The 27,554-nt window shown below is 47.6% G+C and overlaps 13 protein-coding genes across 13 annotated transcripts; 5 read left to right on the top strand and 8 right to left on the bottom strand.

Moving 5' to 3' along the window:
- Positions 1 to 426: 426 nt before the first annotated feature.
- On the bottom strand, positions 427 to 5,151 carry EDB93DRAFT_455734 (uncharacterized protein). The gene is made up of 15 exons (XM_041456439.1): positions 4,935 to 5,151; positions 4,661 to 4,885; positions 4,582 to 4,606; positions 4,418 to 4,521; positions 4,265 to 4,344; positions 4,182 to 4,216; positions 3,897 to 4,131; positions 3,724 to 3,841; positions 3,440 to 3,673; positions 3,263 to 3,388; positions 3,183 to 3,207; positions 1,624 to 3,131; positions 1,516 to 1,575; positions 1,209 to 1,460; positions 427 to 1,162 (listed from the first exon to the last, which is right to left on the bottom strand). The coding sequence occupies exons 1-15, from the start codon at positions 5,046 to 5,048 to the stop codon at positions 611 to 613; spliced, it is 3,693 nt and encodes a 1,230-aa protein (XP_041307420.1). The 5' UTR covers positions 5,049 to 5,151; the 3' UTR covers positions 427 to 610.
- A 119-nt stretch (positions 5,152 to 5,270) lies between these two features.
- On the top strand, positions 5,271 to 7,199 carry EDB93DRAFT_1148021 (uncharacterized protein). Its single transcript, XM_041449551.1, has 2 exons — positions 5,271 to 5,839; positions 5,890 to 7,199. The coding sequence occupies exons 1-2, from the start codon at positions 5,635 to 5,637 to the stop codon at positions 6,930 to 6,932; spliced, it is 1,248 nt and encodes a 415-aa protein (XP_041307419.1). The 5' UTR covers positions 5,271 to 5,634; the 3' UTR covers positions 6,933 to 7,199.
- Positions 7,200 to 7,252: 53 nt separating this feature from the next.
- Positions 7,253 to 9,496, top strand: EDB93DRAFT_455621 (Bestrophin, RFP-TM, chloride channel-domain-containing protein). Its single transcript, XM_041456438.1, has 15 exons — positions 7,253 to 7,536; positions 7,582 to 7,614; positions 7,662 to 7,700; positions 7,753 to 7,878; positions 7,936 to 7,958; positions 8,010 to 8,015; positions 8,064 to 8,121; positions 8,172 to 8,665; positions 8,716 to 8,789; positions 8,847 to 8,868; positions 8,917 to 8,984; positions 9,036 to 9,194; positions 9,244 to 9,270; positions 9,320 to 9,354; positions 9,404 to 9,496. Exons 1-14 carry the CDS (start codon positions 7,486 to 7,488, stop codon positions 9,334 to 9,336), a joined length of 1,197 nt encoding a protein of 398 aa, XP_041307418.1. The 5' UTR covers positions 7,253 to 7,485; the 3' UTR covers positions 9,337 to 9,354; positions 9,404 to 9,496.
- Positions 9,403 to 10,606, bottom strand: EDB93DRAFT_455613 (NdufV2, NADH dehydrogenase 24 kd subunit). The gene is made up of 6 exons (XM_041456437.1): positions 10,463 to 10,606; positions 10,385 to 10,414; positions 10,100 to 10,323; positions 9,829 to 10,039; positions 9,648 to 9,779; positions 9,403 to 9,596 (listed from the first exon to the last, which is right to left on the bottom strand). The coding sequence occupies exons 1-6, from the start codon at positions 10,565 to 10,567 to the stop codon at positions 9,555 to 9,557; spliced, it is 744 nt and encodes a 247-aa protein (XP_041307417.1). The 5' UTR covers positions 10,568 to 10,606; the 3' UTR covers positions 9,403 to 9,554.
- A 98-nt stretch (positions 10,607 to 10,704) lies between these two features.
- EDB93DRAFT_1148010 (uncharacterized protein) lies at positions 10,705 to 12,258 on the top strand. Its single transcript, XM_041449550.1, has 5 exons — positions 10,705 to 11,147; positions 11,207 to 11,380; positions 11,441 to 11,636; positions 11,738 to 11,824; positions 11,930 to 12,258. The coding sequence occupies exons 1-5, from the start codon at positions 10,904 to 10,906 to the stop codon at positions 12,003 to 12,005; spliced, it is 777 nt and encodes a 258-aa protein (XP_041307416.1). The 5' UTR covers positions 10,705 to 10,903; the 3' UTR covers positions 12,006 to 12,258.
- Positions 11,802 to 12,355, bottom strand: EDB93DRAFT_1148003 (uncharacterized protein). Its single transcript, XM_041449549.1, has 2 exons — positions 12,223 to 12,355; positions 11,802 to 12,167 (listed from the first exon to the last, which is right to left on the bottom strand). The coding sequence occupies exons 1-2, from the start codon at positions 12,349 to 12,351 to the stop codon at positions 12,141 to 12,143; spliced, it is 156 nt and encodes a 51-aa protein (XP_041307415.1). The 5' UTR covers positions 12,352 to 12,355; the 3' UTR covers positions 11,802 to 12,140.
- A 1,139-nt stretch (positions 12,356 to 13,494) lies between these two features.
- On the bottom strand, positions 13,495 to 16,805 carry EDB93DRAFT_1085779 (telomere length regulation protein-domain-containing protein; the record flags this gene model as incomplete). Its single annotated transcript, XM_041445935.1, has 6 exons — positions 13,495 to 14,533; positions 14,589 to 14,718; positions 14,771 to 15,460; positions 15,518 to 15,601; positions 15,654 to 16,112; positions 16,160 to 16,805. 6 exons carry the CDS (start codon positions 16,803 to 16,805, stop codon positions 13,495 to 13,497), a joined length of 3,048 nt encoding a protein of 1,015 aa, XP_041307414.1.
- Positions 16,806 to 17,634: 829 nt separating this feature from the next.
- Positions 17,635 to 19,091, bottom strand: EDB93DRAFT_455466 (uncharacterized protein). The gene is made up of 5 exons (XM_041456436.1): positions 18,907 to 19,091; positions 18,718 to 18,854; positions 18,149 to 18,667; positions 18,014 to 18,093; positions 17,635 to 17,959 (listed from the first exon to the last, which is right to left on the bottom strand). The coding sequence occupies exons 1-5, from the start codon at positions 19,075 to 19,077 to the stop codon at positions 17,673 to 17,675; spliced, it is 1,194 nt and encodes a 397-aa protein (XP_041307413.1). The 5' UTR covers positions 19,078 to 19,091; the 3' UTR covers positions 17,635 to 17,672.
- A 72-nt stretch (positions 19,092 to 19,163) lies between these two features.
- Positions 19,164 to 20,733, top strand: EDB93DRAFT_455452 (CTLH/CRA C-terminal to lish motif domain-containing protein). Its single transcript, XM_041456435.1, has 6 exons — positions 19,164 to 19,465; positions 19,512 to 19,643; positions 19,689 to 19,789; positions 19,846 to 20,284; positions 20,335 to 20,489; positions 20,543 to 20,733. Exons 1-6 carry the CDS (start codon positions 19,205 to 19,207, stop codon positions 20,607 to 20,609), a joined length of 1,155 nt encoding a protein of 384 aa, XP_041307412.1. The 5' UTR covers positions 19,164 to 19,204; the 3' UTR covers positions 20,610 to 20,733.
- Positions 20,730 to 21,445, bottom strand: EDB93DRAFT_1250693 (uncharacterized protein; the record flags this gene model as incomplete). The annotated part of the gene is made up of 3 exons (XM_041453048.1): positions 20,730 to 20,762; positions 20,814 to 21,250; positions 21,304 to 21,445. 3 exons carry the CDS (start codon positions 21,443 to 21,445, stop codon positions 20,730 to 20,732), a joined length of 612 nt encoding a protein of 203 aa, XP_041307411.1.
- A 981-nt stretch (positions 21,446 to 22,426) lies between these two features.
- Positions 22,427 to 23,124, bottom strand: EDB93DRAFT_1147988 (uncharacterized protein). Its single transcript, XM_041449548.1, has 2 exons — positions 22,963 to 23,124; positions 22,427 to 22,904 (listed from the first exon to the last, which is right to left on the bottom strand). Exons 1-2 carry the CDS (start codon positions 23,092 to 23,094, stop codon positions 22,791 to 22,793), a joined length of 246 nt encoding a protein of 81 aa, XP_041307410.1. The 5' UTR covers positions 23,095 to 23,124; the 3' UTR covers positions 22,427 to 22,790.
- A 169-nt stretch (positions 23,125 to 23,293) lies between these two features.
- Positions 23,294 to 25,646, bottom strand: EDB93DRAFT_1147985 (uncharacterized protein). Its single transcript, XM_041449547.1, has 7 exons — positions 25,314 to 25,646; positions 25,173 to 25,262; positions 25,014 to 25,119; positions 24,671 to 24,955; positions 24,360 to 24,623; positions 24,015 to 24,305; positions 23,294 to 23,965 (listed from the first exon to the last, which is right to left on the bottom strand). Exons 1-7 carry the CDS (start codon positions 25,518 to 25,520, stop codon positions 23,580 to 23,582), a joined length of 1,629 nt encoding a protein of 542 aa, XP_041307409.1. The 5' UTR covers positions 25,521 to 25,646; the 3' UTR covers positions 23,294 to 23,579.
- Positions 25,647 to 26,072: 426 nt separating this feature from the next.
- Positions 26,073 to 27,423, top strand: EDB93DRAFT_455353 (uncharacterized protein). Its single transcript, XM_041456434.1, has 7 exons — positions 26,073 to 26,327; positions 26,419 to 26,481; positions 26,538 to 26,643; positions 26,697 to 26,752; positions 26,796 to 27,071; positions 27,131 to 27,259; positions 27,319 to 27,423. Exons 1-6 carry the CDS (start codon positions 26,196 to 26,198, stop codon positions 27,242 to 27,244), a joined length of 747 nt encoding a protein of 248 aa, XP_041307408.1. The 5' UTR covers positions 26,073 to 26,195; the 3' UTR covers positions 27,245 to 27,259; positions 27,319 to 27,423.
- Positions 27,424 to 27,554: the final 131 nt, after the last annotated feature.

The following is a 27,554-nucleotide window of genomic DNA, read 5'->3' as shown; positions in this document are numbered from 1 at the left end:
GTCTTCAGCTGCGTCACGCAGGAGCTCCTCTCTCCCGGCGCGAACTTCATTGCTGACGCTTTTGAACTTGTTCGCGATGCCCTTCACTATAACCTAGGCACAAGTCAGACAATGAGGGAGTCCAGTCACAAAATTTGAGCTTCACAGTCTGGATGTCACTCAGTACCTGTAAAATAAATGAATAACGTGGCAAAAACTTGAGCAGATTTTCCTTACATCCACTATATCCTGGATATCATTACTCTCATCGGACCTGATGTTACAGCGACTGTTCTCCCTTGGCGGCTTCTTTGCACGTTGCTCTTGTGGACTTTGGACTGGTAAAAAAAGCGCGTCAGAAGTCTCAAAATGTCACTCATCCCTGTACTGACCAGACATCTGTTTGATATGGTGGGCACTCGTTTTCAGAGTGAAAGGGGACAACGAATACGGCAACCCGTCATTTTCAAATCGTACCCGATTGGAAGATGGCTTCCGCGCAGCATAAGATGATTCAAACTCGTCATCAGAAACAAGTGAGACGACACGGTCTAAAACCGGTCCCTTCGGCGGGCGGGTGTTGGTTTCGGAGATACCGTTTCCAAATGCACCATGGTTGTTAGATCGAATACTAGACTTCAAGTATGCCATCGTGGGGGTCTCGACTAGCATCATCGGAATTAGGCCGGGTCACCAGTGGTGATGCAAACGAAACCACCGATTGCCTCCGACGAACCAGAACGGAAGGTGAGGGCATCACATCACAAGGCTCAGCCAAAGGATCTTCGGCATCGTTTGTTCTGACGCAGGTGGGGGAAATATTCGATGCTGAAAGCCGCTCTCGTCGCTCTTTGTTACGAGAGAGAATAGGCAGGAGGGAAGGATCCTGGGACATGATGACATCGGTGGTAACATCGGTGGAAGACTTTGAGACCCCGATACATGTCCCATGGCTATCTTGACGTCCGGTGACGTGTAAGGCAACTGGAACTGCAGCAGACGTCTCAAAGCTCTCTACAGGATCTGGGCCTTTACTCGGGAGCATTCCGACATCCTTGGCCACACCACGGTCCTTTGCTGAGTCGCAGTAATTTTTCACTGGAGTCGAGTCTAGTGTGAGGTCGATACAGATAGGGGGTTTAAGTGGGGTCGACTGTAAGGGAGGGATATCCGAGGAAGCAGGCTGCAAAATGCTTAGCTAACAGAATATAACAAAAAGTATCACATACAAGAATAGGATCCTCGCTTCCTTTCAATGATACTGAGTAGTCAATAAAATCGCCGAAGAGCGCTTCATCCACCTCTCCCGATACGATATCCTGAATTGGCTCTATTGGATCCTCGCCTGTGGGACTGACACCCAAAGATTTTACTTCGTCGGCTGGTGCATGTTGCGCAATGAATACCGGGTCCTCCCAAGGCGCCTTCTTCGGTTTGGGAGTACGAGCACGCTTTGTAGGTGATGGCTTCGTTTCGGTTATCTGAAATGATGTCAGTTTTTGGCGCGTTAGTGACACATTGGATAGATCGATGTACCACTGCATTGCTGTTTCCAGTCTTGGTCTTGGTGCTCGAGCCCAATTGTTCCATGTCCATCTTGTATGCAATAAGGGGAGTGGATGATCAAAGGCAGAAGCGACAAACCTTATTGGCTTGCTCTCTTAATGCCGATTCCGGTTTAAGGAACACAGTGGAACCGCTAGTTGCATCGTTGCAGAAGGGTTCCACTTTCGTAATTTGATCAACTGGTTCCAATGCAGCGAGTATCCCGGTGTTAGTTTCTGGAGGCTGGAGTTTCCGGTTGATCTCTTTGGACGACTCGAACTCAGGCGGCTTCTCGTTCCTACGTCGCATAACGCTCGTGCGGGTTTCTCTCCCAGAAATCGGGGTTGGAACCTTCTTCTGGGCCGGTTTCGAGGCCCTGACTGCCTTAGCTCGCGCATTCGTCTTCTTTTTCAAAGCTGCTCCAGGAACTTCATCAAAATCTACGTTTTCCGGCAGAATAGGTGACAGCGTTTTCCCTTTCTTTCCGTACTTTCTAGGAGCCTTCGCAACATTTATCGATATCGCTGATGGTTCGAAAGGGTCTGGAAGTATACTTGCTGCACGCTTGATAGAAATGTTGCCACTAGTAGTGTTACGGGCCTTCTTCTTAGGCAGATGGCTGTCCTCTGGAACCTTGAGTGCTTCCGTGGGGGAATTTGCGTCATCCCATTTGCGTCGAGTGCCAGCCAGCTTCGCTGGTATATTGGCAACATCTGCGGGTTTCGAAGGGGCAATACGCCTCGCAGTTCTTTTGCCTGTTACCAGATTCTTCTTCATAGGAGAAGTGGATATGATTCCGTGAGTCAGCTCCGCGTCGGGTATGGTCTTACATGGCGGCACTTGAACATAAGCAGAAGCATCCTTCAAGAAAGCATCGTGATCGAAATGTTTTCTGGCGATATCATCGATTGCTCCTGGGTGACTGGCCTCGTTGCTGGATGGCGTACACGGCCTCTTGACTTCCAGCGGAATGTTTTCTGGATGATTTGTGGCGATAGTGCTAGAAGACCGCAGGGTGGAGGAATGCCTGTCATCGATGCGGCGTGTCTTGCTAACTGTCTCTACGTTAATATCTGGCTTGGCGGGTATCGTTGTCATCTGAGCGGCCTTGGGCGTGGCTCGTATCTCGTCTTCGTCGGAATCCACGATCAGCCTTCGCTTGGCGATGCGTTTGGTCGGAGGTGCTGGTTGAAAGCTGTTGCTTTTGGCGCTAAGACTGAGATTTGGTTCGGCTTTGACAATTTGTGCCGGATGGACTATGTGATGAACGTCTGCGACAGGTTTGGGGAGTTCGTCATCGGATATTTCGGAGAGCTCGTCATCGCTTTCGCCAAACACTGAGACGTGTATTGCACTAGGAGGGTCGTCTTTTGCAGGACTTTTGCGAGGCGGAGTAACCGGAAGAGGTACAACTACTTTTTTCGCGGACTTGGATACAGGCCGAGGTTTTGCGACAGTCTTTGGGGCACGTTCGACGCTAGCATCATTTTTAGACTCCTGAACCTCAGGCTCTTTGACCGGCATTCGGGGTGGCGCCTGCGACGTGGATTCTTGCTCGAAATGGGCGGTGTTGGATCGTGCATCATCCAGGAAGTTGGTTTCGTACACTGTCGGCTCTAAGGTTAGTATTTGACATGGAATGAACCTAGGAAGTTCACCATTTTCAACATGTTTGACTTTATCCTGCAACGTGCAGAATTATCAGTACGAGGGTTGAGAATTAAATTGGCGCAACAACCTCATACTGTGACCCCTGTGGTGGTGGTGAAGAGTCGCCCGAAAGTCTGATGCCATGTGCGAGACCAACGCTTCGTCGCTTGTTACCTTGTTTTGGAGGATTTTCACCTAAGAAATTAAGCTTGACCTGTTTGAAGCTGTTAGTGAAGTTATTCATTGATAATCGACTTGCACTCACTATACCGCGCCTCCGTAAAGCCTCCATGAGCCTGCTCAAATCCTCCCGTTGAATTTCGAATTTCAAGTACAGCTTCTGACCTGCCGGGATGTCCAACGATACGTCTCCAATACTCGGTGAAGTTTTTAAATCGACATGAACAATGACTTTGCTGTGCGGTGGCACCTTGGACACGTCGATCGTGACAGAATGGATATGATCATAGGAGATCTTTAAGCTGTCGCAGACATCATCCTGGCAAAAATCTTCAACGAGGGCCACGACAATGTGGTAAATATGTTCACCTGCTGAACAATGTTGACAAGGAAAAATTCTCTATCCAGGTGCAAGCGGTCAAATGCAGTCGGTTGAGGATAAAGTTTGCCGCATACATCGACCTCGTCCAAGGCAAATGATTGAGGGCTGCCTCAAGGAGTGAATTAGTCTGGTCTGCATCAACGAATCAAAAAATACTCACAACATGATGTCGCTCCTGGCCAAAGCGTCCATGATCTTCATTACCGTATCCTCCCAGTGCGAGCTGCTGATGTATTGAAGGAGATTGACTAGTTCAGAACTGCAGCTGAAATGCTTCTTGGAACCAAAAAGGTCGTTGATGAACTCTGTCCGTTTCACTGTCCCTTTCTCGGTTTGGTTCGTTATTGGAATCAACCATCCCACTATATCCAGAAGGGCCTCGATTACAAGGTAGTCTAAGTAGAGTTAGACAAACCTCCTACAAGAGAACTCCATGCAAACTCACCCTTGGACTGTGAGATTGCGATACCGATAAGCGACCTATGAACTATGAGATTATAATTGAATCAAAAACTAAAACAAATTTACCCTCCAAGAACAGCATGATCGCGCAGTCTGCGTTGATTGCCTGGATGTCCGCTAAGTGTCTCGTGTAACAGAGAATATGCCTATCGATAGAGTCATCATGAATTATATGATAAATGAGCGCATATATCCTGCTATCAGATGGCAAGTACTCACCGTTCTTTGTGTTCGTGGTAAAAGTATCAAGGAGGCATCCTGGTAAAAGAAAAGTGTGCATATAGTCGGATAAAAAGCTAGTGCAACGGTTTCCTTGGTCATATCTGCCAAGTTCGGGGCTCAGACAGATACTTAATAGAAAGAACTTCCAGATATAATCATACCATCACTGCATTTATCAAGATAATCCTAGATTTTATGCGGATAAGTCTGGTTATGATACTGCAAGAAGGAAGGTCATACCAGGACACCTGATAAAACCGCAACCGCAATGTCATTCCACCAGGTGCTTAGTTGAATATTTTGAGAATTCAGAGCGTTTCTTAGTTTTTCATCGACTACTTTGCGAAGGACAGCAGAGGAAAGCTGGAGTGCAGGTCCGGGAACGGCAGCATACAAGGGAACTAAAGGTCGGCGGAGGATGGAACGAAGTTTTGATATTGATTGTGAGGAAGGAGACGACGATTTCTTAGATTATTTTTAAGCGCCCGTTTTCAATATAAAGTTGATTGCTCACCAAAAGAATAAGGTAGGAAGTAAACTGGCTGGCAACGTCGCCGACGCGCTTGTCGATTCCGTTTTGTTTGACTGCAGCTTTGAGCGCCTCTACAGCCCTATCAATCTCTGTCATTCAGGCAGGAGTAGTTCGGAGTAATATGAGGACAGGTGCGATCCTTGTTCTGCTGCCCTTGCGCGGGTTTACGGTGGGAGATGCAGAGCCGCACCGAGTAAAGCTTCGCGTCATAAGATTAATAATCACGTGATAGTGTATTTCCATCATGTGATTGATGCGGAGTTTCAATTCGATTAATATTGTCGCGTACTCGAAGGTATTTCAACTTTCAAGCCAACTGCCAACTCAATTCTTGGTCCCCTTCTTGTGCGCCTTCCTGTAATACCGATTTTGTGCACGCCGCCCTCCTGCGCTACCTAAAAGCTGGAATTCAACCGAAACAATCAATGGAATCTATCAAGGAGGAAGTTGCACCACTATCACTCCTGCCGGAGTCATGGGAGGTACCTGTTGTCTCACCCGCCCTTCGTATCAAGACGCCATTGTCGAACGTCCAACTCAAGCAATCCAGGTACGATGATATCTGGAGTGAGGATGTGCACGCTGCATTCATGGAAGGTAGGGAGCGCATCCGTCGCCGAAGTTGACATTCCTGTAGAATCGTAGCTGAGAGTATATTCAAGCCATCGCCATCTACCCGCCAATGGGCAAGCGGCGACTCAGATACGTACGTATATTAAAAGAAGATCAAGATGACACTGCAGCGTCATCCCGCCTCGTCAAGTCGTTCGGTCGGTGTCAACTCATTCAGTCGTACATTCTAGAGAAAACTGGCAAGAATCGTACTCGAAAGCAAGTATCAAGTCATCTTCAAAGACTGAAGAAAAAGTACAAGAACGATTCAACCAGTCTGTTGTCTCAATATCGGCATGCTTTCCCACTGAATTGTACTTCGTAGAGCGCGCGTTGTTCTTGGAGAGCTCGCAGCTAACTCAGGAGCATTCTGATCGAGAAGAATCAGCACCTTCCTCTGGAGGAATTCAAACAGATCCTTTCCTGCCTCTGTCTTTGTTATCTTGTCAGGTTTCACCCTTCAGTGGCATCGTCCGGGATGAAGAACAAAAGTCGGGTGCCACGTCTGCTAATTCTGCCAACGGATCCTATCTCACATACTATCACGCCGACAACAGACGACATTCCTCGTTTGGTGAACAAGAGAAGGTATCCAACTCCTCGATGGTTTCTCAGGTCAGACCGGTTTTACCAATGGGGATTCCAACAGAAGAAGAATCAGTCAGCACCGGCTCTGAGTTCTCCTTGTCCTTGAAACAACTCGGTGAGAAGCTGGCCCCATTGAACCAGCAATCGGAAGGGCCCACCATCGTCTACTCTTCCGAAGTTCATTGCTCTACCGCATGTCAGGTTGCGCATCAGGTTGTCACTCACGATGGTTCTAGTCTTACTATGATGGACTTTCCCTGCAGCTATCCATTGACTCCAGTAGACCAACTCCTTCACACTCCTTTGCAACCTCCGCAGATTATGCGTCTCGAAAAACGATGGGTCGTTCCGGAGAATGTCGACGGAGGCTGGAACTGGCCGATCAATGCCCATACAACTGGCGAACCTCTGGAGTCAGACTCGTATGCACCCCATGCGCATACTGCAGAACACTTGCCGTTACTCTTGGATAATCGTAGCGAGCGTTCCTTCAACATGAACTTCATGGGCGACTTTCACCCGGAGAGCGAGAACCGGCAACATACTCGGAGGCTATCCTACTCTTATGCCTACAATACTTCTTCCTCGTATTCTCAGGACTTATTTTCGCAAGGATTTCTGCACGCTCAGCCGACATACCCTCGATTTCTTCCTGACCCGTGCGCACATACGGAGGAAACACTTGCGATACCTCTCGTTAAACCCATTCCCCTGTATCCCGCTGCGTATACGCATTCAGAAGATCATACACTGGATCTGTCACCTGTTACCGCTTTGTAACGCACCAGCAGCTTTTGTTTGTTTTATTCGTCACTGTTTTTACGATCACCCAGACACCATAGCATAACTCGCAAACATCTCATCAGCACATTAATATCACACTCCTGTTGTAGTACCTTCGGACAGCTTGTGGGCAATAGTAACTAAGTAAATAGTATGAGCATGTCATCCTGAACTGGACAATCCATCTATCATCGACGTTCCTCCCAGAGTTGGCTCAGAGTCAGGCATAAGCTGAGTATACCACTACGTGCTCTACTAGACGACTTGTTGCATGTAGCCTTTTAAGTAACTTTGGTCGTCAATTTAGCAAGGTCTAACGCCCATTTGACCACCCACAAGCCGTTGACCTTCTATTGGCAAGGAAGGTAAATGTGATAAGTAATATCGACGTCCCTTAATACGGTAATCACCCGGCGCGTGGGCAAACTGTTTTCGCATACATAACTAGCACACCCACTCTGTGGCACGCCGTTTAACGAGTGTACAACTTTAAGGAAGAGGGACTTGAACGTGTCTGTCACAAGGTTTCCATTGTCTGCTAATAGACAGCATGGAGTCGCGCCAGAGTTCGAAGTTCACCTTGGCGACCTTTCGAGTCAAGGTAAGACTCCAAGATGTTTGTCCGTCTTTTTCTAACCAATTATAGTCCCCAAGGATCAAAAGGAAGTACCTGCGCAAGGTTATTTGAAATTTTCGCTCCTCCACTCTTTGACTGACGTCGTGCAGTACTCATGGCTCCCTGATGTATTGCGCTTAAAAGGCAGCGTATGTGTTGTTCGCAGGACAAAACGTAGTGACTAAAATGCTCGCGATATAGATCATCGGTCGTATAATTGGTCCAGTCTTGACTGTCACCATATTTGCCGCATTGGTTGCCTATGCGTGGTCCAAAGGGAAGAGAGTGGTCTTGACAAATTCGGTCGTCCCACTGTTGTCTGTGGTGGTAAGCAACAGCGATTATCGCCAACCCATGTGTATGCTGACATGTCACAATCCCTAGGTTGGTTTGATTCTCGTATTTAGGTAAGTTATATACGTAGTCCAGGACATTGACCAGCTCATAGCTCTCTACAGAAATAGGTGCGTAAAACATGAAGTTACCAAGAATAGTATTTAATCTTGGCTTAGCACTTCATACGACCGTTTCTGGGAGGGTCGAAAGTGTTTTTCGTCCATCACGTCTAACGTAGGGGCTCCAATAATAGCCTGTATTCAGCTTCATTGAGTCTTCTTTAGGTCCGCAATTTGTCTCGCATGATATGGATTCATGTCTCGCTACCTCCCGCCGAAGATCACCCCGCCCACGTTCTCGGAAAAACACCGACATCTGCGCTCACCACCGCTCAACTCAAGCATCAGAAGATAGAAGTTCTGCAATTTTGCGTCGCTTTCGTGTTTGCTGTCAAGCACTACCTTCGCAATGAAGATGGGCCTGATTACGATGATTATACCGGCATTCTTCCCGCATCTTTCACGCGAATTCACGACCTTGGTTACACCACGGCTCAAGGCAAATCCTCTCCTACTTCCTACGACGCTGCCTCGACAACTTCGGATAGTATACACAACAACACTGATGCCACCAAGAGGATTCGTCGGAAGCGTAGCAAGAAACTACTTGTTGGACATACCGCCGCGTCGACTTCAACTACTCCGCTGCTTTCGAACTCTCATCAAACTGTTGAGTTCCACCCCTACGCTGATCGAATGACGATGCCATTTCCCCTCCTGTTGGTAGTAAAACTTAATGCACCGCACTGCAACTGACCAGTAATAACAGTATCGCTCATGAGCTGTCTAGTGCCATCTTCAGGTTTAAGCGGGAAGGTTTGCTTGAAACAGTTGGTCCGGCAGGTAAGATACCCAGACACGATTCTTAGTCTTCGCGCCTAATTTCGTGACGATACTCAGGTATGAATGCCATGAGTGGGTTGTAAGTCAGATGTGTTAGTCCACTGAAAACCATCTTATCCTTGCTCAGGGTGCAGTCAATGGTCGATCAAATGACTTCGATGGAGAGGGTGGCGAATACCCCTATACCCGCGCCTTGTGAGTTCAATCTTGATTGTCATATTCAACTATTACTAATAGTTGCTCTAGACGGAATTCATCTAAAGCAATGTGTAACCTTATACCTGTTTGCCCTGCCATTGACCCTCATCAATGACCTCGGCTGGAGCACGATTCCCATCGTCACTGTAGTTGCTTTTACATTGATGGGCATCGAGGGTATCGCAGATGAGATCGAGATGCCTTTTGGTAAGTGTTCTACGCGGACAAATGATTATGTTGCTGAAAACGGCATTAGGATATGACTCGCACGACCTGCCTCTTGGTGCGTTTCGGTGCAACGCCGCACTTATTATTATTAACTTTGCATACAGACACTTACTGTGACTGACTTGAGAGAGGAAATTGAGTAAGTCTCGTGTCTTGATCTCATGTTCCAATTACCACTTTTTGGGCAGGTTTATGATCGAAAGACTTCCGGAAGGTGGACACGGCGGACATGGTTATGACGACGGCGAGGGCGACGACTAAACATCTTAGGCAGTAGCATGGGATTTCACACTTTTTCGTGTTTTAAATCATTACCATCAAAGACAGTTCTAGGAATATCTAGCTAAACTCGGGTGTACAAAACTCTCCTGGTCCATATGGCTAGTAACGAATGATCAATGACATAATGTTGCTCGTACGAGGAAAACTTACTTTCGATGTGAGCGAGGTGAGTCCAGCAGAGTTTTCGCTCGTCTTTCGCCCACTTTGTGGTCCCGGTCTAGGTTTTTGGCCCTTTGCGAAAGACTCTAAGACTTTCTTTGTGGTTGCCGGGGTCAGATCCTCCTGGACTGGGTTCAGCTCACATCTTGCGAGGAGTGAGAAAGCGACGAACGTAGAAATCATCATTCACGACCATCATAGGTGCATTACTGCAAGCACCTTGACATTCAACTTCAACAACTGTGAATTTACCATCACCTGTCGTGGCTCCTGGAGTTATTCCACCCAGTTGACTGCAAACTGTGTTCAAAATCTCCGTGGAACCCCTCAGCATGCACGGTGTGGTGGTACAGACTTGCACGAAATTCTCCCCAATCGGTTCACTAAGCCAATACAGTAGTCAGTAGAACAGACCTCTAATGAGTGCCGCGTGGTTGACGCACCGGTTGAACATGGTATAGAAGGTCGCGACCTCGTACACCCGCATTGGTTGCATCTCGAGCAGCTTTGCAACATAGTTCATAACACTAATGCTCGTCCACCCCTTGTTCTGCCGTTGCCCGATGTCAAGGAGAGGAATGACCGCAGCCTTCTTATATTGTGGAGGATATCTAGAGATGATCTCTTCAGCCCTTTTCATGTTATCCGCTGTGAATACGAAGGGTATCTACTCCGAGAAGGATTGGATTTTTAGTAAACTATAGAGGCCGTTAACTAGGAACACATACCTTCGGATTGTTGTACTCCGTGTCGCGGTGCTGTCCGCATTTAATAACTTTTCAGTTCTAAATGGAAGATTCACCTACTACGAACAATGCATCTGAGCGGCGCGCGCATGAGTTTGAGAAGGTTCTCCCCAAAGTTGAAGGAGTTGAAGCTGCTGAACGCCTCAATAAAGTGGTTACGAGCATTGTCTGAGTCACCAGCGAACGGGTTCGTCGGGATGAGAGACCTGAAATTCACACGATCTGGACTGGATACAGCATATTTATGTACATAATAACCCATGTTAAGTATATCGCCCCTATTTTATTTTCTCCACCACCATGGCCACCATAGTCTTCCATGACAGCGTGCCCGGTGTCTCTGAACCACCTCCCTCATATGATGCGTCCATATCAAAACATCCCATCCAGTCTAAACAATCAGTATTTTCACTCCTACAATTCAAGCAAAAACGCCACCAAGCTTCAGTTTTATCTTGTGTCTATGAAATTGTCTCCTCTTCTGATCTCCCTGTCGCCTCAATGATCAAATCCTGTGCTGCTACTCTCCCAGGAGTAAAATTCTCCAAGCTGCTTCAAAAATGCAATATCGAGAACCTCACTGCACTTTATTGGGCGATTATAAATAACGGGCGAGAAGCCCTTTTAGAGTTCGTTAGATTCATCCCCAAATTCTCACATGCTTGCTCTTCCGACTTGCGTCTTGCATGCATGGCAGTGAACGACAATGATTCGTTTATGCTACTGCATTTGGGGGATATTAATGGTGAGTGCAGGTATATAATGTCCTGGGAGAGCGTCATTTAACTTGTTGTATACTATTAGCCAAGGATACGTCTTTGAGAGGCATATTGGGTTGTCCACAAGATGATATTCAAGTCCATGAAGTGGATTGGGCAGGCCACAATGAAAACAAGTTCTTTGTTCACTTCGTCTTTAGGATGTTCCAGAAACGTTTGCGTATTGCAAAGAAATTGGAAGCAGAATTTGTTGCACAGGGTATGTGGTCCATGATTTTGCTTGCTCCTCATGCTGATATAAACAACTCATTTCCCAAAGGGCGTATATGGGTACTGCGCTTTGATATGAAGCAGACAGGGGAATGGTCTATTGAGCATGCTCTTTCTGAAAATAGCTCGCCAGTGCGTACAACTACCGAACTTGAGATTCAGGCCAACAAACCACCATCTGGCTCGGATGCCCTGAAACCTCCACGCTTTCATACAAATAAATCGTTCATGCTTGTACCTGAGGGGTAGGTCTTCCTATTCATTTGAAGTCAAGGCATACTGAAGTTTACTATTATTCATACTATGTGACTACTGTCTTCACTTCCTTGCTCTGGCTGATATGCAGAACATCACATGATGACTATCGCAAGGTTGGTGACGATGATGCTAGATACTCGATTACATGGACATTGAAGGATTGGCCAATGCAAGAGTAAGTGTTCTTCCTTAGTCTTACTTGCTCGAGCGCCATCTGTTTACATTGTTGTGATTTACGAGTATCCTCGAACTCAGGCTGACTCAGACTGTTTTGCTTTAGAAATACTCCTTACGTAGACCGCCATGGCACCCTAATTGCAGGGCTTACGATAACAATACGATGCTATGCCAGGTAGGCAAATGCATGCCAAACTCCCAGCTACTGAATTCAAGGCCATACCTGCAGTACATTGTAGGCAGAGCGCGAGATGTACTACAGGCTTTCTACAACTTGAATGTCTAAGTTGGAGGCCGTCCTCTCAATTCACTTGTCAAAATTTTGCGAAGTTGTAGTAGGCCTAGTTGGTTGAATTTACAAGTGTCAGGATGCGTAGAAAAATGAAAGGAACGAACCTGATCCTCGGCGATATACACATAAACCTCCTTCACCCCCTTCTCTGTCACAGGTTTAACAAGTAACCCCGACGACCCACCATAATACTGGTCGTCAATCCCAAACCTAGCTTCGTCCTCGGGGAACATCACAAATTGAGGCCTGCGCATTCACACATACATCACTCCACATCGTCCAAACGAGGAAAAAAAACATATCAGAAGATGGGAACCCCACTCTCACTCGTGTCCCTAAACGCAGTATACCACACGGGAAGCATCAATCACCTCAACCTCAAATATCCCTCACTAAACTCTTGTAAGGCTCCTCAAGAAGGTAAGGTTCTTGGCGCTTCATGTCGATATGCGCGTGTGCGCGGAAGAAGCGGAGAATGCGCCCACTACGTACCAGCGCACTAACATTTCTGGTTCGGGGTTTCCGAAAAAGCCGCCGACATCGGCTGTGAGCAAGTGGATGATTAGAAATAAGGGGGATGAGGAGAGGAAGAGAAAGAACTTACACGCAGCAAAAGGCATCCCCCCGACCCCATTCGTAAGCACCATCTTAATCCCACAGCCATATGCTCCCACGTACCAAGATTATCGCCCGTCCACATCGCTGAGAACCGGCATAGAAGGCGCGGGTGAGGACGAATGGGCATCGTGTGGGGTCCGCGCGCGCTTCTGCTGCTTGGAATGTGTGATTTGCCTGTAGGGAATTAGCGATAAGCTTGACTGACAGACTCGGAAAGAAGATGGGGACATATGAAGAGCATTTCATTGATGTTGTGCACATCTCTATGCTCATCTTTCGACATCGTGATTTCTGTTTCGTCAAACACTGACGGCTGGCATTTCGTGGTCGTCGATAAATAAGTAAGCTGGTCCAACATCAAAGAAAACGTACTTCATTCATATCGTTCCAAATACAGTGCTTTCCATCCAACTCCACTGACTGTTAATAAGTGTGAAAATTGGCTCAATACATACAAAGTGATCATTTTCAGAACCGTTTGGATCTTGAGAAGAGCCCTTTTGCGTGAGCTCAACACAACTCTTACTGCTTTATCATGTGACTAAACTGTTCACAGCCGATGAGGCCTGAGGTTGTGAAAGCTCTGGGTGATGCTTGGCTTTCGGTTAAAGCCATCTCTGCCAATTACTGGCATTATATTCAAAGTAGCACAAATCTGCAACATTTGTGCCCTGAATCTACTGTACTTGACTCCATTTGTAGGCGACGACGCACCAACAAGAAATTTTCAGAGACCAATGTCTCGTATTCATCCACTATCAGACATCCACCATTGACCTTCGCCATTTTGAGGTCAATTCATCGACCTTCAGAAGTACCCCTGCTGCAGCCCTGCGCAGTCGGACCTCATGCCCTCCCCCGCCACCTTCTACCAGAGTGCCTTTCTCAAGTAGCTCAAAAATCCTCCCAGCCCACTCTCCGGCACCTAACAGTAGTGTGGTGTACTCAAGACCGAGCGAGCGTCCCCCATCGAGCTCGAGACAACCATCCAGGACAATTAAGGAAAGTTCAAGAGCAGCTGTGAGCACCGAAGCTTCCTTGCCCCGGGCTTCGCCAGTCGGTCCAGTCGAGTCTGTGTCACCGCTGATAGCCCTTGAGATTGGTCGAGTTCCCAAGGCAACAGCGAGCTCCAATGCACCTGGTGCAATGATAAACAACCATTGCGGAGCGTTCTGTGCTGCATGCACCAACAACGCCAGAGAGCCCATGAATTGTGACAGAACAACAGCGTTGAGGACAAGACCCGTGCCAGCACCGTGATACCGATACAGAGCATCACGGTGCGCTGTTCTCTCCTCGCGTGTCTGCTCGTTGCGAAGAAATGCCCAGAAACGGTTAATAAACGGCATAATGAAGTATTCGGCTGCGACGTTTATGAATGCAGTTCGACGGGGTTGTGAAATATGGCCTGGTAAGAGAGCTCGACTTGGCCTTTCTGCAGGCGACACTTCAGCGACTTTAGGAGATTTCCTTATGCGCAACTGGCGTTCTCGTGCAAATTCCGGAATTTTGTCGGCGGTAGCTTCCTTGCCTCTGTCAATTGCTGCCCGCGTGACACCTTCAAGCAACCCTTGAACAGCTCCGTTGGCTTGATCATCGGCAGTGAGATATTTCTGATGAAGGGCAGGAGGCAAAGCTTTGCTAGGAAATGCGGTACGCTGACTGTTAAGAGGCTGCAAGCTTGCAGAATGGACAGGGAGAGACGCCAGTTCTCGTGCTCCAAGCACAAGGGCGTTGAGTATGACAAAGCGTTGCTCTGTAGAATACTGATTGCTGAAGAATTCTTCGATGATGCACCTGTGGGGAATTTCATTGTACGTATCTGTCAACATTGGCTTTCAATGAAACTTACGCAGCAGATATTCGAGGGCAGCAGGCTACCAGAGCATTGATGGCACGCTGACGCTTGTTCTCGAAGCCATCAATCTCGAAGTTATCGTTCAGCGAAATAAATCCATAGACCAAATTAGCAGCGTTCTCCTCTGCACAGCGATCAGTTGTTGAAGTATGCATGTGATGTCATGCCGAACCCACCGAGTTCAGTTCCATACTCCCTCTTCTTCCTGATCAGCTCTTCTGCAACGTTAAGTGCCATCTCGATTTTGTCGGCTTCTTGACTCTCTTCGCCGGGCTTCGCTCTCGCGTTCCGTACCATCTCGCCTAGCTGTGCAAGGTACACGGGTCGTGGAATTTTCTTGACTCCAACACGTAAAGTAGGATCTTTCTCCATTTCGTCGAGCTCAGAGGGCGTGGGTGACGCGGAACGGGAGGAAGTTGGCGATGCGTAGCCGGTAAGTGAGTCGTCCGAGTCGTAGCCGGACGCGACACTAGCCTTTGTGAGCCTCGACGCTGATATTTTAGTACCTTCTAGGACACCAGTAGTGATAATCTCTTCTGTTGGAGTGCTCTGTCCCATGGCTGGCGCCAATCCATCCTCTGCATAAGGGTCAAAATCAATGTCTCTAGCCGAACAAAGTGCTCTTAGATCTCTTGTCCAAGGCTTCCCGTCGGCATCTCCATCCCAGTCTCCGAAATCCAAGTTCTTGCCTGCACGCGTTGCAACCACTTCAGCTGCAAGCATCCCACATCGGCGAATGTTATGATCTAGATGACTGAGATATTGACCAACTGCTGTGATGAAGCTAGGCGAAAGCGCAGTTGATACCACATATTCTGATTGACGAGGGAAGTACGATACAATGAGAAGTAGCAGTGATGTAACATCTAATCCATGTGGTGTGATTAGTAACCAAATTCGACTTTGCAACAAGATAAACCCACAATGATGTCGCGACAACAGTGAATGCTTGACGTGCTCTGGAGCGCACCAGATTTCCAAAGTGCGTGACAATAATGCCCGGAGGGCTGGAGCATCACGGTCGGCATGCATCCACAAGAATCTGATTAGACTACCAACCTTCATGGTTCATTGGACCAGTCTTTGTACCGGCTGCCCAGCTGACGAAAATCCTGGCGTGGCTCTCTTTCCAATCGCGTGATAACACAACGCCTAATATCGCATTCCACACGTCTGATTCTGGCTGGAGAGTTCCAAACATGGCACGAAGCAATAGAGATTCTTGCACAACAACGCCTCTATCTTGTGCGGTAACGCTTAAGTTACTAGGTAACTGCACCAGAGAAGAACACAATGACGCGAATATGGTCTGTTGGGCAACCGTGGATGGGAGATAAACGAGTGCGTTTGTCCAGAACTTGGAGTAGCTGTGATCACCGTCCTGTCTGAACTTCGCGCGGATTGTGACTAGTGTGGAACGAAAGAAGGACGGTTGGGAGAGTGGTAAAAACGATAATGATGGGAACACGCCGACATTCACGAGTTTCATCAGAAGCTGTGTGACAGACATTATCCTATCTGAACATACGTTATACGTAAATCAGATATAAAATGAATAAACACACCCTGCGATGGGGAACGAGAAAGAGTGGATATTAAACGCTCCGTGCCGCTGCTGAGGCCGTTGAAGTAGGTTGCGAGTTCAAGTTCTGGGGGTAAGACTCGCGTGCCAACTGCATTGGCAGCTTTTAATGGGACTGCGAAAACGTTTCTGAGACAGTCATCCCATTTGACCGAATTCCTGGCTGATAAATCGCTGCCAGCGAAAGCAGCGGTATGAAGTCTGTCAATAGGATACTGAGTCGACAACTTGGCTAACAATCTAATAGATTCCTCTGTGAGCACTGAAGAGAGCAATGTGGAGTAAGCAATGAGCACCACATCCCCTGCAGCAGATAGTGCAAAAGAAAATGCATCGGGGCAAAAATATTGATCAGCGAGGGGCAGACGACCTTCTTCAGCAAGGACTGTCGACCACGTAGGTAATACTTGTTCAATTAACACTCTTTGAAGCTGAGGAAAGACTTTTACGATATCAAGGACTCGCGATCCTTGGAGTGGCTCGAGATTGAACCTGCGATATTGCGGTGGAAGAAGGCCTATGTAGTCCAAAGGCCGACAAAGTAGCGATAAAAGAATGTGAAGGTCAGTTATAGGAGACTGCAGGCTATCCACTACAGATTTTATCTGTGTGAGGGTGTGGTCCTCCATAATGATCATATAACATGAAGTCGGAGACTAACAATCACTGACTTAGTCAGCAGCCTCACAATTCAATACAAGTAAATACTTAGAGATCTAAGTCACGTGCAGCCTCACAATAGTATTGACTCTTGAGGCCTTCACCCGTCATCATGTCGTATAGTGATTCCTACCTCTCAAATTTCTCAGCACTCTATCATGCTCTTTGGCAGAAGCAAGATCACTCCGTCGTGAGGCAAGGATTGAAGTGTAGTGTTATGGATTTTGAAGGTTACGACAAATCAGCCTATTTCTGTTCTTGGTACTTGTGATGTATACTAAGCAGTCTTAAACAGGATGCACCCGTTCATCTTCGACGCCGTTGAACTATCTCGTGGCAATGTTATGTCGTGGGACACGCGCATGGAGTCATATGCCATGCAGCTGAATGACACGGATGACGACGTGCACTTCGAACAGCACATATCAACAATCGGGTTTCCCCTGTGGAAGAACTCGTTGATAAGCCTCTCACGGTGCATTGCCGACTTGGCGCACCTCGCACAAAGACCCTGGCGCCAAATTGGTTCCGACTGTGTAGATCAGGTGACGATGGGGCTTTGGGGTACGTTCATACGGACGCCGGGAGCTCATGTGCTTGGAGATATGATGAGTGAGCAACCGATTGGGCCTACTGGGCTCCACAGATTTCTTAAGGGTATTAATTCAAACTTGTACCTTAGATCGCCTGCTATACAAGGTGTGATGAAAAATGTGGGTTCATCTTTCAACGGACCTTGGTTATCGACGAAAAAGAAGTAAAGCCTTAAAAATGCAGAATAATATGCGGCAATAATATCTCGAATAAAACGTGACTGTGAAAAACAAGCAGCCCACTCAAGCCTTTTCATCGCCCTCTGTAACATTTTTCATACTTTCCCATACATCCTCTCCTTCCTGTTCATCCTCATTCACCGGAAGAGTATCTTGCTCTTGGTCCCAAACAACAGCCGTCGGTATCGTCGTCATGAAAATGCGCTCCAAAACCGTGCCCTTCTTGTCAAGGTGTTGCCCAACTTTATCAGGAAGTTGGACAACGCTATGTATGCGTATATATCGATCTATCGATGCTGAAGCTAAGTGAGTTGTGGATGCAGTCAGTGAGATGGCAGTGCCTGATAGGCCTGATTACCAAAAATCAATCAACGAGAAGGAGATATATGATCAGCACGGCCGACCTTTGTACCCATATGAGATACTTCCATTCCGTAAATCAACCGCGTACACATTTGAGCCATAGTCTGAGATGAAGGCCTCACTGATCGTGAGTGGTCAGTAAAGCAAACCGGAGTCTAGATCAAAGAAACACTGACTGTTCTGAGGATCCCTTCTCTACTGTTCTTACACCACCGACCTTACCTATTCCTTTAAACACAGCGACAGGTCGCCGCCCAGCACGAGTATCGTAACGACGCATGTCACCGAGACGGGTGCCTGCAAGAATGTGCTGTTGGCTCGCAGACGTTGAAGGCGATAGGAAGGTTAAACATGTATTGTGGACGGGCTGCCGTAGTCCAAGAAAATCGTTTGGGACATTTTTGGCGCGCCAAACTTCTCCAGGAAAGAGTGCATCGCTTTGTTTCCGTTTTTTGCTACCATTAACTGGTGCGCCTTTTGCTGAACTTTCAGACGCAGGGGCAAAAGCACGCTCTGTATCCCAGAGAGATACTTCTACTTCGTCGCCTCCGTACGCAAATGTTTGATTGTCAGGTGAGAGATGCCAGTCACATAGTCGAGACGGTAAGGCAGCAAGTTTATGGCTAACACCACTATTATCGTCCTTCAAAGTCGACATTAGCAGAGCGCCGTTGGTAGTACAGGAGAATACAGAGCTTCGCCGTTTTAGAATCATGGAGTAAATAACTGAACTGCAAGAGCTCACCTGCCCGACGCAGCAAGACCGATAAAAGACTGATCGCTTTTGATTCGAGTTTCCTTCCATTCTTGAAGTAACTCAAGTTGATCATCTTCATTAAAAGAAAAAATTGAAACCGCTCCATTAGCATGGGCAGCTGATAGCTTTCCCTCAGCATTAGATGCTTTACTGATGCGAGGGGCTGTCTGAACGCACCAACGGCTTCTCCCCTGCGTTCAGCGCGAGCTTTTGGATGCCTTTAGTTCTACCAGTGACAGCACCATGATAGAGAGTTTTCAAGGCTGTTTTTGGTTCTTCATGCAAGGCTGGGTTGTACCCCACCGATTTTATGTTGCCCAGTTCATCACCGACGAGAAATCGAGGCATTATGGGCGTGACAGGGCCAGCGCGTGACGAAGGTACAATATTTCTGTGACTAATTATTAAATTACCATTTTTGTAAATCAGCGTCTCGGCAGTCTGCTTACCCAGGCTACACAGCGCCACCATACTTATGGACGGGCCACTCAAAGAATTGTCCAAGCTCGAAAGGCTCACAGAGAGAGCCAAAGGGAAAACGCCATCTATCGATAACTCTTTGGATTCTCTTCTTCAGTCTCTCCGAGATGTAAAGGATCGCATCAATGCAGGGAACGTTACAGAGGATACCTATGTCCTTCTAGCACAAACTATCGAAGCAAAGAAGAAGGAAATAGACGAGAGGCAGAAGGAGATCTATAACGGGATTGCAAGACTTGGGAAGGCCCTGGACAAGGTCTGCTAAACCTCCGCATCGGCGAACATGAGCTCACACGACACAGAAATTCACTCAACCCCTTCCGACATATGAACCTCTATTTACGTCGAAGGATGCGCAAGCGGCTCTTGAAAGAACTATTGCTTTGCATTTTCTGCGCACTGGGCAGTTTTCGACAGCAGAGACATTTATTCAAGTGAGCAAATGTTAGGGTGTGAGACTTGACTAACATCGTTTCCAGGAGTGCAAGTTGGTGATCGAACCTGAGCAACGAACCAAGTTCCAGGACTTGCACCGCATAGTTTTGGCATTAAAGAGACATGATATAGGGCCTGCATTAGAGTGCGCCACGTTTCATGGTTCCGATATAACCCTTTCTCATGTGTACTGCTTTTTAGGTGGTCGCTGAAGCACCGCGAATTTCTCCGGAAACGATCGTCGCCGCTAGAGTTTTATCTGCACCGCTCTCAATTCATCCGCCTCCTCTTGGCAGAACCACTAGATGCTGGCCCTGCCATATCGTACGCAAATGCTACATTGCGCAGTTTCTATCCAGAGCACGCAACAGAGTTTCAAAGACTCATGACTTCCGTTTTGTATCTCCCGAAGGAACGCCTTCAGCGGTCTCCGTATGCAGACCTGGCCTCAGACTCGGTGCACACAGACCTCGAGCCACTTTTCGCCAAGGAATACTGCACGAATCTTGGCATGAGTCGACAAGTACCGTTGAGAGTCATAGGTGATATTGGTGGTGGAGGCGCCCTGGCCAGAATTGAGAAAGCTCGGACGGTGATGAAAGAGCGTAAGAGTGAATGGAGTCAGACCGACGAGCTGCCTGTCAGTACTTTTCCTTTGTTGAATCCAATTTAATCTCATTACATCTCCAGATCGAAATTCAGCTCGCACCGGAGCACCGTTATCATTCTATTTTTGCTTGCCCGGTATCCAAGGAACAATCCACTGAGCAGAACCCCCCAATGATGATGACATGCGGGCACGTCATAACGAAGGAAAGTCTGCAAAAACTATGCAAGTCCAACGGGTACGTCTTCATGCCCCTCGGGTTCTGGTCCACTTGACTCATGATGGTTTCAGACGTGTCAAATGTCCATACTGCCCCACCGAGTCAACGCAGGCTAATGCCCAGCACGTTTTCTTCTAATATCCGACATCTGCATTAATTTTCTCCGTCATTTCCATATCTCTATTTTTGTAAGCGTATAGGATCTGTATTATCACAGGAAGTGTGGCAGAGGAATAATCAAAAGTTCATCAACCTCCGTCACATTTTGAATTTTGGATCGACCCAACGAGCCTGAATATCACAATTTCACTCGTACTCCTAGTAGGACACTGACAGACTCACCATCATCGTCAGAGTTTCTTCCCCTTCTTGATTCGTGCTCCTTACTATGGTGCTCTCGTCGATGGAGGGTGTGTTGACAAACTTTGCGAGCTCGTCCAGCTTGGTAACATCGATATGGTACTGCTCTGCTAGGGCCTGAAGTTCTGCTTGAGACTTGACTGTTTTCCGGGACTCGAGTAATTCGCTCAGCGATGAGGCCAGTAAGCGGTTTCGGGTAGAATGTAACGGCAAAGCCTCCACTTCAGACTGAAGGCGAGAACGATGCATCTGCTGAACGGATTCTGCCTGTGAGGAATCCAATACCTGGTAAGTGCGGTACTCGGTACTGGACGGGTGACGTACTGTTCGGACAGACCGCATGTGGTGGTCGACGCGTACGGGGCCTAGCTGGCTTAGCTTGGACATGAATTGGGGGTCTTTGGCATCGCTCTCGACCGCTAGCACAACGTTTGAACAGTGACTCGGACGCGAACAGCTCTGGCATACGCACCATCAGTCTTATTTTCAAATGCCAGTGGTCTTGGACGTCGTATGTCTTGAGCGCCGTCTTGTTTCAATGGAGTACGAGAACCTGCCCATGACGGTTTTTCCTTAGGTAGCTTACGGGCTGCTTTAGATGAAGAAATGCCCATGGTAGATTTCGAAGCATAACATGACTGTGAATTATATGTTGGATGTGAATTGATAGTTGTTTACTACACTCCACTCCTTCACTCGAACGACATACCATGGCAGTGGCTACGCCCCCACTTTCAAGCCCAAAAGCTTTCGTATTCGACACGGATCATATTAGTCTCGTGGACTTTTGTAGAATGCATCGGCTTTTCTATGCGTGTCGTGCGTCATTTTCAGCATTGTTTGCAGCTAACACTGCACTCCGAAATACACTGGGCTCTCCATGTTGCTTCACTTCGCGCGACATACGTGGTTAGAGTAGCGAAACTCGCAGAAGATGCTAAGCTAGTCAGAAGAAACCTGCCTGGTGCTGGGACCACAAGTTGTGACCCGGTGGCCCATGACAGAGTTCTTGTTCCTTGTTCTTTTGTCCTGTACTACTTTTAATCACCAAAGAACATCCTAGCAACGACACGAGTGTGGCACGAATCGTAGAATCTACCTCCCGACTCGATGACACGCACTGGCACACGGACTCGGACTCGTTCGGGTTCCGTCATGGCACAACTCTCATAGTGCATATATAGTTGGCCACTGAATTCAGTTGTTCCCGGGGGAATTTCACTGCATTTGAGTAACAGGTGACAGGAATGCTCGCTAAATTATGAGAAGAAAATCTATCTTCAAGTCCATTGAGCACTTGCCATAGTTCCCAAACTGACCTCATGGCACCCCGCAGCTCAAGCTACGTTGGTCACCAAACACATACATCTGCCAGCGCTTGCACGCAAGATATTGATTGAATACAACTGGGCAAGGGTTTGAACACGAGGCAAGCAGTGAGCCAGTAGCGGCCCTTCAATTTAAAGTTTCAGTTGTTTTACCTTTGACTCGCTTTGAAATCTTTTCGCAGCTGCATGCTTTGCGTTGGATTCTAATATATTATGCATATCGGATGGAGGCGCGGTCTGACTCCCATTACGCACACATGGAATCGAGGCAGACGGGCTTCACGACTGAAGAGACCCTAGGTCGGTTCTTGCGGCAAGCCCGTTCGACAGGCGTTTTTACTTATATCAATTTGCCCACACTTTGGTCTTCCTCGTATAACTTACAAGCGCTGATGGAAAGAACCAGTTGTATCTTCAGAATCCTCGTGATTGAAATGTCCACCCCAGACTTCAAAGACAGTGCTAGCGAACTTGATATATGATATGGTCAACTGCTTGTAAATATAGGCTGACCACGAAACTCGTCAACACAGTATGGGAATTAGAATAGATGGGTAGATTAAGAATAGCAACCCAGTCCAAGGCTCGTAAACGTGAATGGCAAGTAGCCTTGGTAGCATATAGCGTCCCACTAATAGTTTCCTCTACGCCTTAAACTTCGACCTGTGCGTCTGCTTGAGCGACGGGAGCCACAGCATCTACAACACAGAATATCGGTGATAACGTCGAATATTGTGACAATAACCTGCAGAATGGCGATGGTCAGTGATGCAAATTACGGAGTAACAGAGGGATAGACATACAGTCGTGATAGCCCCAACGATGATCATCAAGACATCTGCAATGCCAAATATGATGGCGTTGATTCCACGGCCAATAGCTGAGAATATGGAGCCCTGTAAAACAAACGATATTAGACTTGATACTACACCCATCGCAATAATTTACCATAATGAATAATCAGGTATGATAAATTGAATTGGTCTCTGCAGCTTTGTCGTGCTTTATATAGTCTGACCGAATGCATGACGTATAGATCCAGTTGGAGAATGATCAGTAGATGACATCACCACTGCTGTGGGGAATGTAAACTTTAAATCTGATCAGCCCCTCTATAAAGACACCGAGAATGGTGTGGGTCCACGCTTGCGGGTGACACGTTGGAGCCGGGTGTGCATCATGACATCACGGAGTTCATCAGAACGACTAGTCAGTTCATGATTTCCACCATCTTCATCTGATGAGGGCGTCAGTGGAGTGTCAAGAAGATGTATGACTGAGCAGGCATCCTCTGTAAATCGTGATATGACACCTAGTATCCATTTGCCAAGAACTCTAGATGGGGCCATATTGGTGGGATTGCACAACAGCACTGTATAAACATCAAGACAAGCAACCAGATAATTCTACAACAATAATTTCACAAAGAGCCAAGAACTTTGAACGCACCATTCGTCATCGCGCGTGCTATTTCTTCTGTATTTACCCAAGCATTTTTCTCCCCAGCCTCTCCATCAGCCGACAGCATGTTGCCCACCGACGGTCCTCGAACCAAAAGTTCGCCAATGGGGTCCCCACCCTGTTCAACTACGTCGTCTTTTACACCGGCGAGTTTTGCCTCGACATTGACACTTGGAGCCCCAACATGTGCAGGTTCGGCAGTCGGAGATGAAGAAGGGAGCATCTGCAGATCAAATGCATGTGTGGCAAAGAGAGGACCAGCAGCAGAGCCATGCGTATATGTATTGATCAATGCAATGGAGAGCGCCAAGCGAGCAGGCACAAGCGTGTCAGACGGTAAAGGTCCTATAATTGGATAAATATCTACTCTCGTCAAGAATGGAACAAAACATACCGCCACTGGTCACAACCGCCTTCACTGTGTCAGCCATTTTCCCAAGTACATCTTCCCGTGCACTACTGAAGACGGTACGATCCCATAGACTGTCCTTGGCAACAAATCCTTCTGTAAGGCTAGCAAATTTGTGCCGCCATGCCAAAGGGAAGAAGAGAGACTTCTTCGCACGGCTTATCACCGAAGATGCAATCGATTGGACGTGTTCGGGTTTGAGGAAGAGGACTGTAGGTGAAGGTATCGGGAACTTGGTCGCAGAGAGAACGTCAGCTACATCTAGAGCCGGTGCATCTGTGCATATACCCTCAGGTTTTGTGAGATGCGTAGACTCGAGCTCAAACGTACCACTATCACGGAAGACGCTTGTCGACGGTAGAGTGGCAAAACTCGCGCCTTCGAAAAGAGCTGCGTAGGCAATAGCACGTCCGTATGGTGTGCTCAAAGAATGACCAGAGACGATGGTGTCTAGAGTAGAAATATTGATGGTAGCGGGGAAGAGTGCCCTGATTGCTGTCACTCCGGAGGTGAAATTCTCGTGCGAAAGCTGCACACATCGCATACCCCCCGACGGAGTCTCGAAGAATGAGACGGTGTATGCACTACCGGACTCTGAACAGTAATCAGGACAACGGGTACATAGAACTGCAGAAACATACGAGGAGCGTTTTTGGGGGCTTGAGAAACCTTGCCATAAGATTCAATAACATTCCAGGGGCGTATGTCGAGCTCCGAAGGTTGCGGCAACCAGTCAACCACAATAAGCCTGTGATTGAACTCGTGTGCATCCTGAGCGGCCTTAACAACATGCGTCAGAAAAGTATTGTCTGTGATGATGGCATTAGGCGGGTGCATCTCAAGGACTCGCTTGAGTAGCTTGGGGGAGCTCAGAGTAATGGAAGCAATGGACTGCTCCGAGAGTGCGAGGTCAGTGATAATGAATTCTAGAATGCACACCGATTTGAACTATTCTCAAAATGCACTGAACGAGATGAAACGTACCAATGGAATCATTAAGCAGTATCAAAACAGTTGAATCCTCTGGGACAAGCGTAGCAATCCCCGAACCGAAAGCTGAAACCCGCGCTTTCAGCTGAGCATTTGTGATCTGAATACGATGAGTTCTTTATGAACTATTTGTGAAAAAGCAGTCAAACGCACTTTCGTAGACCATAGAGTACGCGGTGCATCAAATTCAGGTTTCACGAAGTCAGTCACAATATTCACGTCTTTGTCGGGTCGGACAGGGAACTATCAGATATTCAACGGATGTCTAGCGCAAAGTGTTCAAGTACCACGAACCCTGCCCATGAGCCCTGTCCCATAGTTGCGGTAAACAGTGCTCTCGCCTGGATGCCTCACACGCCCTGCATCACTTTGCCGACCTAGGAGAATTGGATGGACGAGAGGCTGTGGTTTGTAGAGGTTCTGGAGGAGGAATACAGATACCCCGATGAAGCCGAGAAGAACGGTGAGGTCGTCTGTGACCAGGTAGTCTGAGATGGTCATGGTGACCAAGACTGACAGTTACTAATGACTACCAGGTGATAAATTGAGATGGAAAAGAGCTGCAAGAAAGGCGCTTGCAAGTTGACGTGTCTATGTATACTTACGCTAAGCTGCTGGCCCATCAGTCGCTTGTTATAATTACAAATCTCGCATTCTCACGTTTGCAACCTAGCTATAACTTGAACGCATGCTTCGATATCATGTATGCACGACTAGTTAGTTAGGTTTGGCTAGTAGGTCATGCTGGGCCATTGCTTGGCCGCATTCATGATGAGAATTGCCGCCCGAGTTGGATGCGCAGCGTATACTATCTCCAAACGTTGTCGACTTCAACTTGAAGTTTGCCCCAATGATTTCGGAGTCTATGCACCAAGTATAATTTTCGCCCGACTGCGCATTATCAATCAATCAGTCTTTGATTGTAGGTGACTCGGGCCACTCTACCAAGTCCACATTTCATGGGATACGTGCAATAATGCTTTTGCGACGGGGCGAATTTATTCCATGGGCGTGTCTGGACCAGGTTAGTGCACCTCGTCCGTGCGCATTGGGTATCACGTGACGTACGTCATACCTTCATTCCGGATCTCCCTCCTCTTCAACCCATTCTTTCCCCCATCTTGGCTTGTTAGCGTACTAGGTCACAGTTTCATTTTCCACTTGCCACTTGTAGCAATGTGCGTCGCTACGAAGAAGTTCTCAACAAAGGCCGCCGAGCCTGGGCCTGGTGCTAAATCTGCTCGGGAAGCAACAGTTTCAAAGTCGCATCATTATACGACTCATCCCCCTTGGATTGACATGATTACCGTGGGTCACCGTCATTCTAAATACTGCGCATGATCTATCTTAGATGGTGTGCGCTTATCCGAGTTGTGCGAAAAATAACCCCTGTCCATAGGAATGTATCACCACGACACCCGATGGAACCCGTCACGGCGTATCCCGCCCAGCGATTAAGAAAGTAAGCACACGACCGCTATTATAGCCTCCCGCATAGTTACGTCTGACGTTCTGTAGTTCGTCGACTCAAAGTATCATCTCGAAATAAATCCTCTAGCGTCTAGCCAGCTTAACCGAGCGATCCATCATGGTGCCGATAAAGGGACATTTGTCCTGCCAAAAGGCGAGTCTCCCTTTATCACGGAGCCTTTAATATTTTTAAGCGATTCTCTATAGGTCCTTCTGGAAAAGTTAAACTTGCACCTCGGAGGCACACTGAGGCAGCTAAAGAGGTGCGCCTCACTTGTCTCTTTCTTGCCACTTGACTTTAACTAGCCACTCATTGGGAAGAACGCACAGCCAGCTTCAAAACGCTCCACTGCTGCCAAAGAAAGTCACGTCATCCCAATCAAGGTAGCTACTAAAACCGCGGCGAAGAAGACGGCTCGTGCCGCGAAGCCAGCGGCTACCACCGTGCCCGCCACACTGCCGAAGTCAAGGACTGCTGAAAAGAAATATCACTCCACTGCAAAGAAGGCTAGGGCGACTGGTTCCTCTACTCGCAGGACGGTCGGAAGAAAGGCCGCTACTGCACCGGGCACAGCTAAGAAGGTATTTATACGATTCCTAATATTAACATGAGTTCTAATCTTTGACACGTGGTGGCTCAGACTGCCACAGGAAGATCAACTTCATCAAAGATTAGGCGGGGAGCAACCTCTGCGAAGAGGACTACGAGGGCAGCAGCTTCGAAGCAGAGGGTCCGGAAGACTTCTCGCAAGTAACGCATGTTATTCATGGTAGGATCGGATTCAATATTTATGTCACTAGTACTCACCTGGTATGGTCATATTGTTAGATTTCGCGCTCTTTCTGGCGAATCATGACTAACGTCTTGATATCTCCTCAGAAACACGGTTTTTCTTCACTGCTTTTCGTTACATGTTCCAGTCTGTTTTTTGTTCATCTTGCTGTTTTCACCTCTTGGATGTACCTCCGCGACGTCCCACTCATGCTTGCCTACGAGTTTTACTTTTAACGAAACTTTATGTCCATCTCACTCTATGCCCTATCTTATCGTACACTATCTACTGT

Source organism: Suillus bovinus (assembly GCF_016758785.1).
Source record: "Suillus bovinus strain UH-Sbo-P2 chromosome Unknown EDB93scaffold_30, whole genome shotgun sequence".
Taxonomy (NCBI): domain Eukaryota; kingdom Fungi; phylum Basidiomycota; class Agaricomycetes; order Boletales; family Suillaceae; genus Suillus; species Suillus bovinus.
The sequence above is the reverse complement of the archived record's forward strand: the minus strand, read 5'-3'. Positions and strand labels throughout refer to the sequence as shown.

What these genes read in the sequence shown, in the direction of transcription:
- EDB93DRAFT_455734 (XM_041456439.1), bottom strand. Translation starts at nt 5,048, where the DNA reads ATGACAGAGATTGATAGGGCTGTAGAGGCGCTCAAAGCTGCAGTCAAA. An exon ending in GATCATGCTGTTCTTGGAGG is followed by an intron (nt 4,217 to 4,264) that starts GTAAATTTGTTT and finishes CATAGTTCATAG; the next exon opens with GTCGCTTATCGGTATCGCAA. An exon ending in GAAGCGAGGATCCTATTCTT is followed by an intron (nt 1,163 to 1,208) that starts GTATGTGATACT and finishes AGCATTTTGCAG; the next exon opens with CCTGCTTCCTCGGATATCCC.
- EDB93DRAFT_1148021 (XM_041449551.1), top strand. Translation starts at nt 5,635, where the DNA reads ATGGGCAAGCGGCGACTCAGATACGTACGTATATTAAAAGAAGATCAA. An exon ending in GTACAAGAACGATTCAACCA is followed by an intron (nt 5,840 to 5,889) that starts GTCTGTTGTCTC and finishes TGTACTTCGTAG; the next exon opens with AGCGCGCGTTGTTCTTGGAG.
- EDB93DRAFT_455621 (XM_041456438.1), top strand. Translation starts at nt 7,486, where the DNA reads ATGGAGTCGCGCCAGAGTTCGAAGTTCACCTTGGCGACCTTTCGAGTC. An exon ending in TGGCGACCTTTCGAGTCAAG is followed by an intron (nt 7,537 to 7,581) that starts GTAAGACTCCAA and finishes AACCAATTATAG; the next exon opens with TCCCCAAGGATCAAAAGGAA. An exon ending in TTTCGTCCATCACGTCTAAC is followed by an intron (nt 8,122 to 8,171) that starts GTAGGGGCTCCA and finishes AGTCTTCTTTAG; the next exon opens with GTCCGCAATTTGTCTCGCAT.
- EDB93DRAFT_455613 (XM_041456437.1), bottom strand. Translation starts at nt 10,567, where the DNA reads ATGCTCGTAACCACTTTATTGAGGCGTTCAGCAGCTTCAACTCCTTCA. An exon ending in CGGAGTACAACAATCCGAAG is followed by an intron (nt 10,324 to 10,384) that starts GTATGTGTTCCT and finishes TTCTCGGAGTAG; the next exon opens with ATACCCTTCGTATTCACAGC. An exon ending in TCACCTCGCTCACATCGAAA is followed by an intron (nt 9,597 to 9,647) that starts GTAAGTTTTCCT and finishes ATTCGTTACTAG; the next exon opens with CCATATGGACCAGGAGAGTT.
- EDB93DRAFT_1148010 (XM_041449550.1), top strand. Translation starts at nt 10,904, where the DNA reads ATGATCAAATCCTGTGCTGCTACTCTCCCAGGAGTAAAATTCTCCAAG. An exon ending in TTCATGCTTGTACCTGAGGG is followed by an intron (nt 11,637 to 11,737) that starts GTAGGTCTTCCT and finishes GCTGATATGCAG; the next exon opens with AACATCACATGATGACTATC. An exon ending in AAGGATTGGCCAATGCAAGA is followed by an intron (nt 11,825 to 11,929) that starts GTAAGTGTTCTT and finishes GTTTTGCTTTAG; the next exon opens with AAATACTCCTTACGTAGACC.
- EDB93DRAFT_1148003 (XM_041449549.1), bottom strand. Translation starts at nt 12,351, where the DNA reads ATGTTCCCCGAGGACGAAGCTAGGTTTGGGATTGACGACCAGTATTAT. An exon ending in TGTATATCGCCGAGGATCAG is followed by an intron (nt 12,168 to 12,222) that starts GTTCGTTCCTTT and finishes TCAACCAACTAG; the next exon opens with GCCTACTACAACTTCGCAAA.
- EDB93DRAFT_455466 (XM_041456436.1), bottom strand. Translation starts at nt 19,077, where the DNA reads ATGCCTCGATTTCTCGTCGGTGATGAACTGGGCAACATAAAATCGGTG. An exon ending in ACGCAGGGGAGAAGCCGTTG is followed by an intron (nt 18,855 to 18,906) that starts GTGCGTTCAGAC and finishes GCTGAGGGAAAG; the next exon opens with CTATCAGCTGCCCATGCTAA. An exon ending in TATCTCATATGGGTACAAAG is followed by an intron (nt 17,960 to 18,013) that starts GTCGGCCGTGCT and finishes TTTGGTAATCAG; the next exon opens with GCCTATCAGGCACTGCCATC.
- EDB93DRAFT_455452 (XM_041456435.1), top strand. Translation starts at nt 19,205, where the DNA reads ATGGACGGGCCACTCAAAGAATTGTCCAAGCTCGAAAGGCTCACAGAG. An exon ending in CAGCAGAGACATTTATTCAA is followed by an intron (nt 19,644 to 19,688) that starts GTGAGCAAATGT and finishes CATCGTTTCCAG; the next exon opens with GAGTGCAAGTTGGTGATCGA. An exon ending in GTCAGACCGACGAGCTGCCT is followed by an intron (nt 20,285 to 20,334) that starts GTCAGTACTTTT and finishes TTACATCTCCAG; the next exon opens with ATCGAAATTCAGCTCGCACC.
- EDB93DRAFT_1147988 (XM_041449548.1), bottom strand. Translation starts at nt 23,094, where the DNA reads ATGGGTGTAGTATCAAGTCTAATATCGTTTGTTTTACAGGGCTCCATA. An exon ending in TCGTTGGGGCTATCACGACT is followed by an intron (nt 22,905 to 22,962) that starts GTATGTCTATCC and finishes GCCATTCTGCAG; the next exon opens with GTTATTGTCACAATATTCGA.
- EDB93DRAFT_1147985 (XM_041449547.1), bottom strand. Translation starts at nt 25,520, where the DNA reads ATGACCATCTCAGACTACCTGGTCACAGACGACCTCACCGTTCTTCTC. An exon ending in GTACTCTATGGTCTACGAAA is followed by an intron (nt 25,120 to 25,172) that starts GTGCGTTTGACT and finishes CATCGTATTCAG; the next exon opens with ATCACAAATGCTCAGCTGAA. An exon ending in ACTGCTTAATGATTCCATTG is followed by an intron (nt 24,956 to 25,013) that starts GTACGTTTCATC and finishes TGTGCATTCTAG; the next exon opens with AATTCATTATCACTGACCTC.
- EDB93DRAFT_455353 (XM_041456434.1), top strand. Translation starts at nt 26,196, where the DNA reads ATGTGCGTCGCTACGAAGAAGTTCTCAACAAAGGCCGCCGAGCCTGGG. An exon ending in CTTGGATTGACATGATTACC is followed by an intron (nt 26,328 to 26,418) that starts GTGGGTCACCGT and finishes CCCTGTCCATAG; the next exon opens with GAATGTATCACCACGACACC. An exon ending in CACCGGGCACAGCTAAGAAG is followed by an intron (nt 27,072 to 27,130) that starts GTATTTATACGA and finishes GTGGTGGCTCAG; the next exon opens with ACTGCCACAGGAAGATCAAC.